This window comes from Bombina bombina, chromosome 4 (assembly GCF_027579735.1).
Source record: "Bombina bombina isolate aBomBom1 chromosome 4, aBomBom1.pri, whole genome shotgun sequence".
NCBI classification, from domain to species: domain Eukaryota; kingdom Metazoa; phylum Chordata; class Amphibia; order Anura; family Bombinatoridae; genus Bombina; species Bombina bombina.
Genome location: NC_069502.1, coordinates 597,162,353 through 597,181,334, shown reverse-complemented (window position 1 = coordinate 597,181,334; position 18,982 = coordinate 597,162,353). Strand labels below are relative to the sequence as shown.

General features: G+C 34.4%; 1 protein-coding gene across 1 annotated transcript in view; it reads right to left on the bottom strand.

Moving 5' to 3' along the window:
- The window catches only part of GRIK2 (glutamate ionotropic receptor kainate type subunit 2), a 1,179,562-nt gene that overhangs the window by 653,266 nt on the left and 507,314 nt on the right, over nt 1-18,982 (bottom strand). The window contains exon 6 of the mRNA XM_053710578.1: nt 6,095-6,268. Coding sequence (XP_053566553.1) covers nt 6,095-6,268 — 174 coding nt within the window. The remainder of the gene's footprint in view (nt 1-6,094; nt 6,269-18,982) is intronic.

The following is an 18,982-nucleotide window of genomic DNA, read 5'->3' as shown; positions in this document are numbered from 1 at the left end:
TAAATCACCTGGCCCAGACTTTCTTCCTAATGAGTTTTACAAGCTCCTTGTCCCAACTATAATACCCCACTTAAGAAGAGTATTTAATCACTTTTTTGTCGATAATAAATCTATACCTTTGTCTTTTACAGCATCGATAACAACATTAATTTTGAAACCGGGGAAGGACCCTCTGAATAAAGAGTCATGTAGACCTATAGCACTACTTAACTCGGATTACAAGCTGTTGACATCAATCTTGGCTAAAAGACTTCAAAAAGTGATAGGGGATCTTATTAATAAAGATCAGGCAGGCTTTATATCCGGGCGCAATATAGCAGCCAAGATCAGAGAACTATGCTTAGTTCTCGATTATTTTCACAACTCCCCAGAAAACACAACCCAAAATCAATTTGACGTAGCAATAATTGCATTAGACGCAGAAAAAGCGTTCGACTCTGTCTTTCATCACCATATTATTGACTCTTTAATGCGGTTCGGTTTTAAGGATAATTTCCCTCTTTTCATTAATAACCTATGTTCTAAATCCACAACTAAACTGGTTGTTAACAAACTGGAATCTGACCTAATCAACTTACAAAGGGGCACAAGGCAGGGGTGCCCTCTATCACCACTCTTATTCGATTTAGCAATTGAGCCATTGGCTATTAGAATTAGACAGAGGATACAAGGGATAAGGATTGGTTCAGTTGAACCAAAAGTTGCTCTATATGCTGATGATGTTTTAATTTATATGTCCAATACAGCAGTCAACATTCCGAGATTGATCTCGATAACCAATGCATTTGGGTCCTTTTCAGGCTATAGGCTAAATGTTTCTAAGTCAGAGATACTGTGGGTAAGGAAGAATGAGTTTTCAATTAACAAGACACCATTTAGAGAGGTGCTGAGCCATCTTAAATACTTAGGGATCTATATTTCATTAAATCCACAAGAATGGTATAATCTCAATATTTCTCCCATCCTAGCCAAAATCAAAGAATACATGTTAAGTTGGCAAAATCTTCCAATATCCTTATCGGGGCGCATTGCTCTGTTTAAAATGATTCTATTACCTAAAATTCTTTACCCTCTTCAGAATATTCCAGTGACGCTAAAAGTCAGGGATTGGAAAAGTTTGAACAGGGCGCTGCGATATTTTATCTGGAAGTGCAAGAGACCTCGAATTTCTCTAAACAAACTCCACCTCCCTAGGAGGTATGGCGGATTGGCTCTTCCGGATCTCAACAAGTATAACCTGGTCTTTCTCTCGCGCATTGTAATAGACTGGATCTTAAATAAGGATTACTTTACTAATAATAGTCTGGAGAGGAGCATTATATTCCCCTATAATCCCTCAGCTTTAATTCATTGCCCGACACAGCTAATCCCAAAAAGAGTGAGGGGCATTCAATCAATATATAAGGTTATACAAGCCTGGAAAAAATTAGGACGCAAACTAGACATTGATTTAACTATTCCAAAATTTCAAGGACTATGTGGCAACCCAGAATTTCAGGAGGGTATTCAAGCACAGGTATTTCAAACCTGGCAGAGAAAGGGTCTCTTTCTCATGTCTCAATTTATAGACCAGGGTACTGCATCGATTAAAACCTTTGAAAGGTTGAAACAGGAATTTAGTTTAAGCAATAAAGATTTTTTTGCTTATCTTCAAGCTAGGCATTATCTATTCTCGCTAATACAGAAGTTCGGGTGGTCATGGTCGTGGGGAAAGTTAGATAACTGGCCCATTCTGGCTAAAAATGAATTATCGTCTATATCGTGCTGGTATAACCTGTTGATAAGCCAAGATGGGGTACTCAATCTTCAACAGATAACTCAAAAATGGAATCTTTTAGCACCAGATTTAGACATTGAGATAGAACAGGTGGAAAATTCTATAGATATTGTAGCTCAGACCACACTATCCACAAACTGGAGGGAGTCACATATTAAACTACTTTATAGAACATATTACACTCCTCTCAAAGGGTTCAAATGGCACAATTACGACTTCAATGTTTGTCCTAAGTGTTCTTCTCCGGCTGCGGATATAGTCCATATGATATGGTCATGCCCCAGGATTAGGCAATTATGGAAAAAGGTAGAGTTTTGGCTAATTAATACACTGAAGCTTCCTACTTTCTCTCTCTCTCTGGCAGGGGTGGTATTCTTGGCAGAACTCTCTTCGGAGCAAAAAAAAATTAGGAATGGGGCAATTCTGGCAATGAGGAATTTAATTTTTGGAAAATGGAGAGACTCCTCAACACCTAGTATTCCAGAAATTAAAAATTTTATGAAAAAACAATGTGTTATTGAACAAATGGATGTATCTCTAACTTCGGAAAAGGAAGTAATCTCATTTTTTAAAAAATGGGCAGCCTTCATTAAAATATTTACTCCAGAAGAAATAAACCAACTAATATACCCTTTTAGACACTCAGAAATAGTCATATTAGGACTATGGTAACAACTAGATTGTGAATAATTTTTTTAGGTCCCTTCTAACTGGAGGGGGCCTGTGGGAATTGGAGGGAGAGGAGGGGGGAAAGAGGGAAAGAAAGAAATATTTTTTTTTTTTTTTTTTTTTTCTTCTCCTCTCTTCTTCCCCTCTCTCTTTTCTTCGCCCCGCGCCTCTCTCTATACTTAGACCAGGTTTTCCTGAATTGAATTTTTGCTATTATCTAGCCCGAAGATACTAGATGCAGAACATTATTGACAAAGCATAAAAAAGCAAAAGAAAAGGAAGAAAAAAAAAAAAAAAAAAGAGGCTTTGATTACTGTTTTATTTTGACACATTTTCGATATATTTTGAGTGAACTATGATCAATGATTGTCGGGCCTTCTGTCACTGATGCTGTTTTTTTTTTTTTTCTCGTTAATATTTCCCTGTATTGTTGATCTGATTTCATTATTGTACATAACTGTATTTTATGTTGCCTCAATAAAAATAATTTAAAAAAAAAAAAAATTTGCTTTTTTCTCTTGGTATTCTTAGTTTAAACTAAACATGGGTAGGCTCATATGCTAATTTCTAAGCCTTTGAGGGCTGCCTCTTATCACATGCTTTTTAAATCTCTTTTCAACACAAAGAGACAGAAAGTACACGTGGGCCATATAGATAACACTGTGTTCAGGCACAGGGGGTTATTTAAGATCTAGCACAAAACAATGCTAAATTTAAGACAATAGATAATAAACAGTCACAGTCATGTGATCAGGGGGCTGGAAGAAGGTTCCTAGATACAAGGTAATCACAGAGGTAAAAAGTGTATTAATATATCTGTGTTGGTTATGCAAAACTGGGGAATGAGTAATAAAGGGATTATCTATATTTTAAAACAATAACAATTCTATGGTAGACTGTCCCTTTAACTGTCTCTTCCTCATTTAGGGCAAGATTACAAGTGGAGCGCTATTTTAACATGCGCCCATAAAGGGACAAATATGCCTGTTTACGGACGCACGTTAAACAAGCAGCCATTACAAGTGGCTGGTTAATGCTCCCTAGACTTACCCCCTGCACTGCGCTAGGTTATTTGCCCTGTCTCAAGGCATAAGAACGAGGCTCCCATTGGAGCCTATAGAAGCGCACCTGCACTCCACTCATAATCTAGCCCTTACTCTTTTTCTGTCTTTCATACATGCACATGCATTTAAAATGTGCACAAATGTACACACACTCACAAATGTATATAATCATATATACAAGTAGTTATGTGTATTTTTTTGTTTAAAAATATAAACAAAAAGTATGCTATAATATTGTTTTTTTAACCATGTAAAATAAATAAATAAAAACAAGATTTTTCTATGTAAGATGACTTAATTGTATGTATTGCCTTTGTTGATAACAGGCACAGGAGAAAAATTATGAATTTTAAACACACATGCTCTTTTTCATCACAGTAACCACCTTTAATCTCATGTTGCTAGCTAAACTAAAGAAGGAACAACAAAATGTACCAACATTAAATGCAATTACGAACAAAGAAAAAGACTGTTGACAGTGGTGTCTGAAATTATACCAATTATCTTGGTCAGTCATTTGTATCATCAACCTGCACATACAAATTTTAAAAAGCAGAGCAATAGTTCGATGTCGTCTTGATAAATGTTTAAACTCTGGCTACAGCTTTAGGGACCAATTAAATGAGTTAACTGAGCCATGTGAGCCCATCAATGAATCCAATTCTTTTTTTTTTTCTATTTATTTCTTCTACTAAAGCAAAGGAGAAACATGGAGCCACATAATGACAAATTAATATATACTGATAACAATAATAGGTCTTTGTCACATCAGCTAAGATCTTGGCTTGGGTTTTAAGATTATTTTTACACTGAAAGCAAAATTACATATATTGCAGAGAATACAAATTCCTTCAATTAAAAATAAATATATTGTAGTAAAAAGATTAGATAAAATAGAGATTTTTTTTATTATTTGATGATAAATATGTTTGTTTTTTTTGCTTTATGATTTTTTTAAAATGATTTTTGTATTAACTGTGTGCTAATTGTATCCTTTATAATATTATATAGCCAAAAAACAAAGCGCAAAAGAGAAGACAAATTGAAAATCGGGCCCCTGAGGGGGCGGAGCTAACCTATACATACAGGTATAAAGTTGCGAGACATCCAACAACCCGATATCAGCTTTTTGAACTACATCCCCTTGATAAAGCCCGGCGAGTACCGGGGGAAACGCGTTGGGGGTTCTTATACACTTGTCCCAAACACACGAAGAGCAAAGCCGACCAGCTGAGGGCGGGCAATCCGGAAACCCCGCCGCAGGTTGAATCCTGTCACTTAAGACCTTCCAGTTGTGAGCTGTTGCCAACCGGGTGCTGTACACGGACGCAGAGTTGTTTTACTATTTTTGTATTGCACAAATAAAGGCACTTTTATTTATAACTCTGGTGAGTAGATATTTATATATATCTCTGGTGTTTATTAACTACACTTGAATCCTTCTCTTTTGCGCTTTGTTTTTTGGCTATATATCTGGATCCTGGATCCCATAATCCCTTGAGAAAGAAGAGATTTAAAGGAGCAGCAAGAAGGAAACAAGGAACATCTTGGAAGCTGATAGTACTATCTGAGCAAAAATAACACTTTCTTTTATTGGAGAACTGAAGGTACTATTTGGCACACAATTGACTTTTATGTATCCACCTCTTGTGGAGGACTTTTTATAGTATATTCTTAAGGACATGTACTATATATCATATACTACCTAAATTATTTTTCAGTACATAGAGTGCAGCATTATAACCTAGCGCTGACTAGTCTTGTTTGTGTGTTTCCTTTATAATATTAGCATATTTAACAAAAACAAACAGAACCAATGTTCACAAGTATAACTTAAATGCTAAATATCTTAGTGCATAAAATGAAATATTAGTAAAGCCGTTTTAGAAATATTGAGTCCTAGTGAGTATTTTTTTCATTGAAATTATTAAAGGGATAGAATGGTCAAAAATGAAATTCGGATGGGAGCATTTCAATTTGAAATGTAAGCATTTTTTTTCAATTTACTTCCATTAGCAAAAATGCTTCTAGTAAGAGTTATTACTGTTTTTCTGCAGCATACACACATATCCTGTGAGAGTCCGTGCACCAGTATTCAAACAACACAGATTCTCAGAGAGTCAGCAGTGGCTTGTATGACACAAATGATGTCTTCAGAAGCAATACACACCACTGCCAGTTCTCTGAGAAGGTGTAGTGCCTGAATACTGGTGCACAGGCCCTGACAGAATATGTGCGTTTGCTGCAGAAAAACAGTAATGACTTTTACCAGAAGCATTTTTGCTAATAGAAGTATATTGTAAAAATGCTTATATTTCAAAATGAAATGCACCCATGCACATTTCAAATTTAACCTTTCTATCCCTTTAAATTAGTCAATTACCTTATTTTCATTTAATATTGAAAATAATTTTAAAGACACTTTATAAAAGTGATCTTGAGATCTGTGTAATAAAAGATCATGTGAAGTGGCTCAATTCTGTGAGCACTATATATATATAATTAAAATAAATGTGAAAGAAAAAACAATTATTTTTAATAGGAACATCAATATATTAGACACCATCTTATTGGTAAATCCTACCGTCATAAATCCATCCAACAACCCAGAATCGGGCTTGGGAGGTGCTTGTAATCGTTCCATAGACCATTTTTCTATGATGGATAATACTTGACTGTTTTCTATATTCAAGATTCGGAATCCAGTCATGTTAACACCACTGTATCTGTAAGGTTCAACATCTAATGCAAACAAGTCCTGAAAGATAAGATAATATTACAGATTTTATTCCGGTGGATAAAATAAATAAATAAGCAAACAAATATGTTAATTATATTATTTTTGTAGATAAAATAGTTGTAGAAAAATAAAATATAAATGTTATACCTGATATACATTTGGACTGTATCACTATACTTTGGATTTGTTTTAGTTTTTTACCAATAGGGTAATACTTTTAATAATATTTACTAAATTACCACAATTAAAGGATAGGAAACATTTTGCCCATTTTTTAAGGATAAAGAAATTGTCAGGAATGTTTATTTCTTATAAATCTGATTTGTGATAACATTTTACCTGTAGTGAACCTCGAGCAAAAAAATGTCAATCATTACATGTACTGAAACTGAAAAATTGCTTTATGAGGCAAAAGATACAGTGGGACATTTTGTATTACAACTGTCCCTCCTTTTTAAGAACCTATTTATTTTGAAACAACAATATAGATTTAAAACTTTGTTTTTATTGAAAGGTTTAGCTTTTGAATATGTTGAGTGATAGTCACCTGAATGTATATATTGTTAAAGCACAATTTTTACCAATTTTAATGTCCCCTTAATAGGATATTTGTACAGAATATGCTAGCTGATCATATGAACTGTCATGATCTTAAAATATAAAATATAGTGCACAACTGTTCATTTATAACATAACTGGGTAAATAAGCACAATACAAAATAGTTTTTAATTTGGGGGTAAAAAAAATAAAATAAAGTTAATACAAACAATGTATAAAATCATTAACATTTACAATTTCACTCAAGTGCACTTTTCATTACGGAATGTTTCTGAAAGTAGGTTTATCATGTATATTTGTTGTGATTTTGAGTACAGGTGTTTGACATTGGTTTTATCTTGATTATCAGTTAATAAAAGATTTTTTAATGAAAAGCTAGAATCACATACTGTGACCTGAGGATAAATTCAAAACTACATTTCCCTTTTACCTCCTGGCATTTTAGTGGTTTAATTATGTTGTCTTCTAACACAGTTCTAAATATACATCAGTTAAAAAGATAATAAAAAAGTGTCTATTTTAAATAAAGTATAGTAATATTTGTTTTAACTATGCCTATTAAATATATACTTTTAAAATTATGAATTCTGCAAACATTATAAAAAAACGTAATTGGAGCTTTGGGTACAAATATAGGATAAACACAAAATATTTTGTAGGGTACAATATTTTCTGGGAAGCTTAACATAAAAGATGTATAAAATATACAAGCAAGGAACAAATATTATCAAACATGATTAAATTAGATTCTTTATTTTTGTTAAATATATAACTTGAAGATATGCAGCTTAGGTTATGAAAGGGAAAACAATATTTGTGCTAAATTTTCATCTCAGAATGTGCGAAATCGATCATTTCTAAAATGTATAATACAACATAGTACATAAAAAACAATTGTCTTTTTCATGACTTGAATAAAACATTTGGCCAGTGCATGTTTTAATGTAATTACTGTGCATCACTTCTGTAGATGCAAACAACATAAAAATTGATGAGAATCAGTTGAAGCTTGGCAAAAACATTTAGCATGAACAGATAACCCATTTTTTTTTTTACACAATTTTAAGTATATATAACTATTATAGCAGAATAACTGACCTGTTTTTAGTGACATTTAATACTTTGAAAATACATACAAATATGGCCTAGATTACAAAATATTAGCACTATCGAGCACTAAAACTGCTCAAGTTAAATCAATATTGCTCTTATTCTAGGGCTCACATTACAAGTTAAAAGTAAAATGGTTCCATTCTATTGAGAGCCTAAGGTGTGCTGTCATCTAGAGGTTGCATAGCACGGTCGTGCTAACTCCCTCACCTTACAGACTTATATGGGGCATGCTACAAAACTCTGTTATGGCGTTCACTCAAATGCTAACTCAAAGGTGCTCTAAGCCAAATTGTGCTAAAGCCGAAAGGTGTGTTAAGAAAAAGCTGAAATATATTTGTTCTTCACACACACACACATATATATATATATATATTTATATAATATTTAGCCGGTGGCCCAGCACTTCATCCACTCTGGTGTAGCCAACACCTGGGTGCAACCCTCGTGAGGATTAAATAGAACTGTACTGGCAATAACTGTACTGGCAAAGGAGGGCACTTTCAGGACTTTTGAGAACAAATAATGCAAATTTATTTCCAAAAGTTTATAGCAATCGCTATTAACACTGTTCTATTGGGAGTTCGGCGAGTGGATGCATGCTGCTCGATGGGGTCGAAACGTCGACATTCTAATTTATGTTATAAACAACATTATTTGTTCTCAAAAGTCCTGAGAGTGCCCTCCTTTACCAGTACAGTATATATATATATATATATATATGCAAAAGAATAAGCCACCGTTAGAGTTGTTGTTTTGGCAAAGTTTTAATGACCATCCATATTTATTTTTCTGTCTCTTTATTAAGATACATACAGAAAATATAGGAAATATGTACACAAAATATAAAAAAAAAAAGTCAGAACAAAATGGCTTCTTCAGGTAAAAGTCAGTATTTAGTGTGACCTCCTTTGTCACTAAACACATCTTGAACTCTTTTAGAGAGAATGTCCTGAAGATTTCTGAAGTAATCATCTGATATATTATACCAGGCTTCTTTCACAACTTACATGCATAGATTGTTCTTCGGTTTATGTGATATATTTACTTTCCTGCATTTGTGGGGTACAATATGTAGGGCACACTTGTCGTACTATTAGAACCAGATGGAATGAACATTTATACAATATGAAAAAAAACTAAACTACATAGTGTTGCATCTCATTGTTACAAGTATCATAATGGTAATACAAACATCTTTACTATAAACTCTATTGAGCATATTATATACTCTTCTAGCTCCAATCAATATAATTGTTTAAGACAGAGGGAGACCTACTGGATCACAAGTTACACACCTTGAGTCCAGTAGGTCTCAATATAAATGTAGATCTGGAAGCTTTTGATCATTGATTCTTTGTTAGGATTTTCTATTGTGATTTTGTATTGCTTACTGACTTGCTAATCTATCTTGTTATTTTTTTTTAATTTTGACACTATTTATACATACAGTTTTTACAACTTGTTTATATTTTACATGAGTCATTTATCATATTTTATTTAATCTTTCAACACTGGCATCCCATATTGATCATCACACTCTATAGTTAGTTTTTGAATATCACTATGTGTACAGTTAGTTTCTGAACACCATCATTCTCACCATCACTTTATGTTTTCGCAATTTAACAGATTATATATACCAGTGCTGTTTAGACTTTAGAATCCAGTACCATTTATTGTTTTTCTTTCATTCTTTTTTCAACATATTATGGTAACATGTTTACTCATATTCTATTCATCATGTACACATCTCTATAATAATGTTCCGGTAAACACCTTTATTCACATTTCGCAATGTTCCGGTAACATGCTCACTCATATCTTACATTCCATTATTCAAATTTTTACACATTCACCACATCACGATAAACTATTTTATATATCATTTTCTTAGTGGTTCTTATATGCACAAAATTTTCATGCGCTCTTTTTCAAACATCATACTATTGTACACCATACACACTATTTCTGGCACACTATAACAGCATTCCTAGTGCTGTCCAGTTCACGATATCTAGCATTCATGTTTTTTCTATGGATACTATATACTTGCCCTGTCAGTCAAGTTCACTTTTTTATTATTATTTTTTCATTAGCTACTTAGACACTCACAGTTCATTATTGTATAATATACACTATTTTCCAGTAGTGTAACTATACATATCACATTACTTGGTATGCACTTTTATATACTAAATTATCATATGCTGTTTAGAATTCTTTCTAAACACTACAATTAGCATTTTTATATCATTTTCGGGTTTTGCTTTTATTATATTATTGTTTGCTTCTGTTTTTATTATACTACTGTTGTATTATTTTTAAATGTTTATTATAGAATATGTTAATTTGTTCTAATTTGTTGTAACAGTTCCTTTGTTATTTTATTTGCAACACACAGAATCCCTTCAATTAATATTGTATCTCTTTTCCCTCACCTGATATATAATTGGTGGGAGTGGTCATGGGGATATAAATCTGTGTTCAGCATAAAATGTTTTAAGCCTGATGAAATGGTGGATGTACCACCAAGAAATGCGTTGCTTTTAATAAAAAATTTAACTGAGGAACTGTTTATTGTTTGCTGAACAGCTTGTTACCATCGCTAAGATTGTATAGGGCTACCATGAGTCAGCAGTCCTTGCCTGTACCTGTCTTGCTGGGGGGACTGGTGTGCCTCAGCCTGTTTCAAGTACACTACCTGTAGTGTTCAACAAATTGTGAGTTGCCACTTGTCTTCTTTCAAGGTCACCATGCTTTGTTTGTACATATTCACCCTTTGAAGCCCTCCTTTTCTCTATTTATATCATTCTTTCAGAACTTCCCAGAGTTCTTCTTTAGATTTAGGTTGTTTTTTATTTCTTTCTCTGTCCAGGTGATCCAATACTGCTCCCATAATATTCAGGTCTGAACTCTGTGGAGGCCAGTTCATGATTGTCATTGTTTTATCAGCTGTTTTTCTCTCTCAATATGATTTCACTGCATTAGCAGTTTGCTTGGGATCGTTAACATGCTGAAAAATAAAACCATTCCGAAACAGGCGCTTTCCAGAAGGAATGGCATAATGAATTAAAACCTGTCTGTAATTTTAAGCATTCATGATCCTATCAATTCGGACAATATCACCAACACTACTGGCAGAAATACAGCTCCAAACCAGGACAGAGCCTCCACCATGTTTCACTAAAGGCTGCAAACACTTATTTTTTAATCTCTCTCCAACTCTTCTTCTCACATATAGTTGACGATTGGACTAAAAAATATCAAACTTGGATTTGTCACTCCATAATACTCTTTTCCACTGATTTTCATTCCAATCTTTGTGAGCTTTAGCATATCTTAGCCTTTTCACCCTGTCCCACTTCCGAAAAAGTGTTTTCTTGGCTGCTACCCTTCCACAAAGACCATTCCTGATCAAGCTTCTTCGACTGTGGAAGGGTCAACTTGGCTTTCCAATGAAGCTGTCAGATGCTGAACCAGGTCCTTGCTGGACTTCTTTTGGTCTCTCAAAGAAGAAACTCTGAGAAACTTCTTATCAGATTTTGAAAGTTTTCTTGACCTTCCAGTCCTTTTTTGTTCTTGACCTCTCCTGATTCTTCAAATTTCTTTATAACAGCTTAAACACCACATCTTAAGTATCCAGTTTGTTTGCTGATTTCCCTTTGAGAATGCCCTTGCTGATGCAAAAGTATGATTTTATGTCTGTCAAATTCTGTGATCTTTGTCATTTTGAATGGAATGATGTGATTGAAAGTTGATCTTGTTAGCAATCTTCCAATGAATTAAACTCATACTACATGTGTATGCAATGCTCAAACATCTCTTGCACAAACCTGGTGTAATAGACCTTTAACACAGCAGTCATTGTGACATAAAATAGTAGGACAAATACAGGTATTAGCATTGACATTAATTAGGGTTCAATTTAGGTTTACAAGGGCCAGATTCCTGCTATTGTTCAAGTGTAATTGAAGGTCACACTAAATACTTGCCACTTTAGCCTATAGAAGCAGTTTTTTCAGATTGTTTTCAGTTTTTAATACTACATACAAATATCATGCATTTTCTGGTTGTATTCTAATAAAGAGACTGAGAAATAATTATATATGGTCATTATACCATTGCTAAAACAACAAATCTAATGGTCGCCTAAGACTTTTGCACAGTACTGTATGTATGTATGTATGTGTGTGTGTGTGTGTGTGTGTGTGTGTATGTATGTGTGTGTGTGTGTGTGTGTGTATGTATGTATGTATGTATGTATGTATGTATGTATGTATGTATGTATATATATATATATATATATATATATATATATATACACAGTTGTATATAAACGTTTAGGATCCCCTGACAATTTCCATAAATTTCATTTATAAATAAAATAATTGGCTGTTTGGATCAGCAATTTCATTTTGATCTATCAAATAACTGAAGGACACAGTAATATTTCAGTAGTGAAATGAGGTTTATAGGATTAACAGAAAATGTGCAATATGCATCAAAACAAAATTAGACAGGTGCATAAATGTGGGCACCCATGTCATTTTGTTGATTTGAATACTTGTAACTACCAAGCACTGATTAATTGGAACACACAATAGGTTTGGTGAGCCCATTAAGCCTTGAACTTCATAGACAGATGCATCCAATCATGAGAAAAGGTATTTAAGTTGGCCAATTGCAAGTTGTTGTTCTCTGACTCTCCTCTGAAGAGTGGCAACATGGGGGCCTCAAAACAACTCTCAAATTACCTGAAAACAAAGATTGTTCAACGTTATGGTTTAGGGGAAGACTACAAAAAGCTATCGTAGAGATTTAAGTTGTCAGTGTCCACTGAGAGGAACATAGTGAGGAAATGGAAGACCACAGGCACAGTTCTTGTTAAGGCCAGAAGTGGCAGGCCAAGTAAAATATCAGAGAGGCAAAGGCAAATGATGGTGAGAATGGTTAAAAAACAGCCCACAGACCACCTCCAAAGACCTACAACATAATCTTGCTGTAGATGGTGTCATTGTGCATCGTTCAACAATTCAGCACACTTTGCACAAGGAAAAGCTGTATGGGAGAGTGATGCGGAAGAAGCCTTTATTGCACACACTCTACAAACAAATCCAGCTATTTACTTTGCAAAAAGAATCATAAACGAGCAATGTCTCATACATTTTATATCATGCAGCTGGTATAACAAGTCATGGGGAACACATTCATGGAAACATAATTTTACAGTGAACTTTAAAGACCAAATATAAATCAAAAAGATGACAGATTACTGTGAGTTTGGCATTGAAAATACCAAAATGTAACATAAAGGATTATGTAATATGTGATTTAAAACAACATAAATTATCATATTTATCTTTCTGTAAGACAAATATAGCTTGTTTTGGGACTAAGTAACTAAAGTGATAAACCATGGTGTAGCTTTAGTTGTGGCTTATCTACACTTTTGCAATAACACTTATAAAAATAAATAAAGGTTGATCATCTGAATTTTTTGAGTCTCAAATGTCTGTCTAGAGTGTTGCAGTGGATATTCATTGGAATCTTTAATTAATTCAATTAATAGAGCACATTTAAAGGGACATTATACACTAGATTTTTCTTTGCAGAAATGTTTTGCAGATGATACATTTATATAGCCCATCTGGGTGTGTGTTTGTAAAAATGTATAGTTTTGTTTATTTTTCAATAACGTTATTCTAATTTTCAGACTCCTAACCAAGCCCCAAAGTTTTAAATGTATACTGATGTATACAGACCTCAGATTGCTTTTGTTTGTGTAATTGGTCTTTTAATATGCAGGGGAGGTGGTGGTGGGTGGGGGGGTAGGTTCTGCTATCAGCCCCTTTCAGTGGGTGTCCCAGGCGTATCTCATTAACAGTGTTAAATTAGGAGCTTCTAAATAAGTTTTTAAAAGGTTTTACACTGCATTGTTATATCAGTATATGTGCATATTTCCTTTATATTAGTGTCTATTACATGCAGTTAATTATAATTTTGGGTGTACTGCCCCTTTAAGAAGGGAAGGTTAATAGTATTTTTTCTTTGCTACATCTAACAATAGGGTCTTTTAAAATATATGGATGTTCATATCTTTGGAGAAAAATACATTTTCATGTTTGTTAAGGAATGTTACAGAACCAATGTAATTGAAGGAGAAGGTCTTTTATCCAGTGAACAATTAATCCATGGGGTTCAATTGAACACAAATCTTTTTTCTGATACTTTCAATATTAATTAATTATTAACATTACAATTATATATGCAAAAATAGTTGAAAGAAAAATAAGTTTAGCATGTTTAATTGTTGTGCTTTCAAATGCATGTTAAAAGCTTTTTGAATTAAATGTCTTATTTGATGCATTTAAAAAAAATGAGATGGGATAACAATTTTCCTGTAGCTTTTCAAATTCTACACCATGAACACCTTTTTTTGCCTGTTTTTTAAATGTTAAAGTTCTTGTGCGTAGCAGTTTACAAGTTAATAATTTTTGTTTTGTATAAAGAACAAAACCAAGGTGCCACACATTGTAGTAAATCAATATACAAGGATTCGTTTACTACACTATTTGGCACCTTGGTTGTGTTCTTTATTATGCAGATGCTATCCTTAGAGGTTAGCCAGACTAGGTCCCCAAGAGCTGCCTTTGTGATGTGGATTATTTTCAAGTTGACAACACTTTTTATAAGGACTATATGTTTTTTTAATTATAAGATCCAATCATGGAGTGCTAAATTATCGCGTGTTGGCAAAAGGGCAAATTTGCCGTTTGCAGGCTCACAATAATTAACCAGCCATTACAAGTGGCTGGTTATTGCTGCTGCAAGCTTGAGGTAGCAACTATTACTTCAGATCTCTGGTTAATTTTATAAATGTGCCCCAAATGCACCAAAATACAGTGCAGTGTATTTTGTTAAAAAAAATAAAGATAACAGTATCTTTATTTTTTAATAAAATAACTGTACTAGGCAGTATTTTGGGGCTAAAGTTTGTGGGAGTGGGGTGTTAGAAAAAAAATGACACTGAAAGTGTCTTTACATTGCGTTGTATGGGAACTGCGTGTTCCCAGTAAAAAAATATGTATATGCTAATAAACATATATATTTATTTGTTAATATGTGTATATATATATATATATATATATATATATTTAGATTTGCTACCATCTCTGCGCAACTTACCCCCTTTGCTGCGCTTAGGTTCAGATGCTGTCTCTGACAGCATCAGAACAAGACTCCTATTGGAGCCTATGGTAGTCCGCTCTCATGAACGCAATGCTTCCCAGCAATTCGAACGTGAGCTTGCGTTCACATTGCTGACAACTTGTAGTACCAGTGCACATTAGCATGCGCTGGTATTACACAGTGGAGCACAAATATCGCTTTCATGAAAGCGATATTTGGTGTTCCACTTGTAATCTATCCCTAAATGTATGATCGATGATTAATGATTTATTTTATTATTATATTGTTGAGCATTGTGCTCCCCCTCTTGAATCGAGTTTTGGATTGTTCCTTTTTTGTGTTTTTTTTTTTAGTTTTTGTTTTTTTGCAACTTTACAATTGCACACATGTTCATTTAGGTTTGCAAAGCATTTTGATAATTAAACATGTTAAATATTAAAATTATAAACATGAGATTAAATTATTATTAGCACATGTCTAAATTATACTTTTTGGTTAAGTTAAAAAATAAGCATTCAAACATATCAGATAGCTGGTCAAATTGATTTTCTGACATTCTATTTTTACTTTGGTCTTTGAATTTAGCGCCCACAAAGGTATTTGAAAAGGATTGTGATTATCTATTTGACATTTTTTTAACTTTATGCTCTTGATAAAGGCTTCTTTCAGCCGAAACGCGTTGAACTATATTTTAAATAAAACCTGAAGCTGCACCTAAAGACACCTTTGTGATGATTTTAATAAAAGGCTTATTTTTATTTTAACTGCAATTTAGTGAGTATAGCCAGTTTGTGCACCTACCACATTGTCTGAAATCAGCTACACTATTGTGAGCTCTTTATTTTGGAGGTGAAAGTTACAAGGTTGACTCAGAGGACGTGTGCAGCGCCGCCACTTTCAACACTTTCTGCTTCTATACACGGTTTGGGAGAACCGGGGCTGGCAGGGAGTACCTGAAGGGAAGTGCTAACATTGCTTCATACTTTATCCTTTCTAATATGATCTATTTGAAAACTCCCTGATACACCTGTACCATAAAATAAAAGTCCTTATAAAATTTGAAAGGACTGCAGACATGCCAACTGTCAATTGGAGTGATGAATGAGTAGTTTATGGGAGATCATATATGGTGGACAGTGGAAATTATTTGAGACAGAAACATCTCCACAAGAGTAAGTTAGATATTAATGACAATCTATGCTTTCAATGATTATATAGAATATTATATTTTACCTTTCTTAATTTAAAAAATATAGCACTTTTAGTCTCATGATAAAGTTTATTGCACTGAATCACTGAAAATCAGCATTATTTACCATGACATTTAAATACAAGTTGTTTAACCCCTTAACGACCAAGGACGTACGCCACACGTCCTAAAAAAAAAGACAGTTAATGACCGAGGACGTGTGGCGTACGTCCTTGGTCTGGAAAGCAGCTGGAAGCGATCCTGCTCGCTTCCAGCTGCTTTCCGGTTATTGCAGTGATGCCTCGATATGGAGGCATCCTGCAATAACCCCCCATGGCCATCCAATGCAGAGAGAGCCACTCTGTGGCCCTCTCTGCACCGGACATCGGTGGCCGGTATTGTTGGTGGGTGGGAGCAAGCCTGGGAGGCGGGTGGGCGGCCATCGATGTGCCGAGTAGAGGGAAGGGGGGCGGGATCGGGGGCGGGTCATTTGGGAGCGCGCACGGGAGCGCGCGCGTGCACGGGGGGCGGCGGGCGGGCGCGTGCACGGGGCGGGAGCGGGAGGGAACCGATACACTGCAGAAAAATAAAGCTGTAAAAAGCAACAAAAAAAAAGTTTTGAAAGTTTTAAAGTAACAGCTAAGGGATCTGGAAGGGGTGGGGGGTTGGTCTTGGGGGGGGAGCTACACTACAGAAAAGGGGATTTTTTTTTTTTAAAAAAGGCAAATTTTTTACTAAACTGGGTACTGGCAGACAGCTGCCAGTACCCAAGATGGCGCCCATTAAGGCAGAGGGGAGGGTTAGAGAGCTGTTTAGTGGGGGATCAGTGAGGTTGGGGGCTAAGGGGGGATCCTACACAGCAGCATATGTAAATATGCTAAAAAAAACACAAAAAAGCCCAAATATAGCTTTTATTTTAGTACTGGCAGAGTTTCTGCCAGTACTTAAGATGGCGGGGACAATTGTGGGGTGGGGGAGGGAAGTGAGCTGTTTGGGAGGGATCAGGGGGTCTGATGTTTCAGGTGGGAGGCTGAGCTCTACACTAAAGCTAAAATTAACCTTGCAAGCTCCCTACAAGCTACATAATTAACCCCTTCACTGCTAGCCATAATACATGTGTGAAATGCAGCAGCATTTGGCGGCCTTCTAATTACCAAAAAGCATCGCCAAAGCCATATATGTCTGCTATTTCTGAACAAAGGGGATCCCAGAGAAGCATTTACAACCATTTGTGCCATAATTGTACAAGCTGTTTGTAAATGATTTCAGTGAGAAACCTAAAATTTTGAAAAATTTAACTTTTTTTTCATTTGATCGCATTTGGCGGTGAAATGGTGGCATGAAATATACCAAAATTGGCCTAGATCAATACTTGGGGTTGTCTACTACACTACACTAAAGCTAAAATTATACCTAAAAGCTCCCTACATGCTCCATAATTAACCCCTTCACTGCTGGGCATAATACACGTGTAGTGCGCAGTGGCATTTAGCAGCCTTCTAATTACTAAAAAGCAATGCCAAAGCCATATATGTCTGCTATTTCTGAACAAAGGGGATCCCAGAGAAGAATTTACAACCAATTAAGCCATAATTGCACAAGCTGTTTGTAAATAATTTCAGTGAGAAACCAAAAGTTTGTGAAAAAATTAGTAAAAAAGTGAACGATTTTTTGTATTTAATCGCATTTGGCGGTGAAATGGTGGCATGAAATATACCAAAATGGGCCTAGATGAATACTTTGGGATGTCTACTAAAAAAAAATATATACATGTCAATGGATATTCAGAGATTCCTGAAAGATATCAGTGTTCTAATGTAACTAGCGCTAATTTTGAAAAATAATGGTTTGGAAATAGCAAAGTGCTACTTGTATTTATGGCCCTATAACTTACAAAAAAAGCAAAGCACATGTAAACATTGGGTATTTCTAAACTCAGGACAAAATTTAGAAACTATTTAGCATGGGTGCTTTTTGGTGGTTGTAGATGTGTAACAGATTTTGGGGGTCAAAGTTAGAAAAAGTGTGTTTTTTTCAATTTTTCCTCATATTTTATAATTGTTTTTATAGTAAATGATAAGATATGATGAAAATAATGGTATCTTTAGAAAGTCCATTTAATGGCGAGAAAAACAGTATATAATATGTGTGGGTACAGTAAATGAGTAAGAGGAAAATTACAGCTAAACACAAACACCGCAGAAATGTAAAAATAGCCTTGGTCCCAAACGGACAGAAAATGGAAAAGTGCTGTGGTCATTAAGGGGTTAAATATAATTATGAACATTTCCAATACAAGATTAAATAGTTAATATTTATTACTATAAAAATAATTACTAATGAGCAATACATAAAAACTTGACTAGTATTTTCTAGTTCATGCTCTAAGGGACTTTTCTTTTTTTTAATTAAGCACAAGAGTATTAGAATTTTGTTTATGGATTGTTGTACATTTCCTTTCACAAAAACTATCATACCCAAATAAAGTTTGAATGGCATTTAGTTAATGCTTCAATTTTTTACAAAATTATTTGTATGATGCACAATGTACTAACCTTTTATAATTCTTATTTACATGTAACTTATGCCCTTAATGAGCTGAATATGTTAAGATTCAAGCTTAATGTGAATTAATATAGTCACAGGCTTTATCCTGGTTTCTGGTTTGGTTGAAAATTTGTTA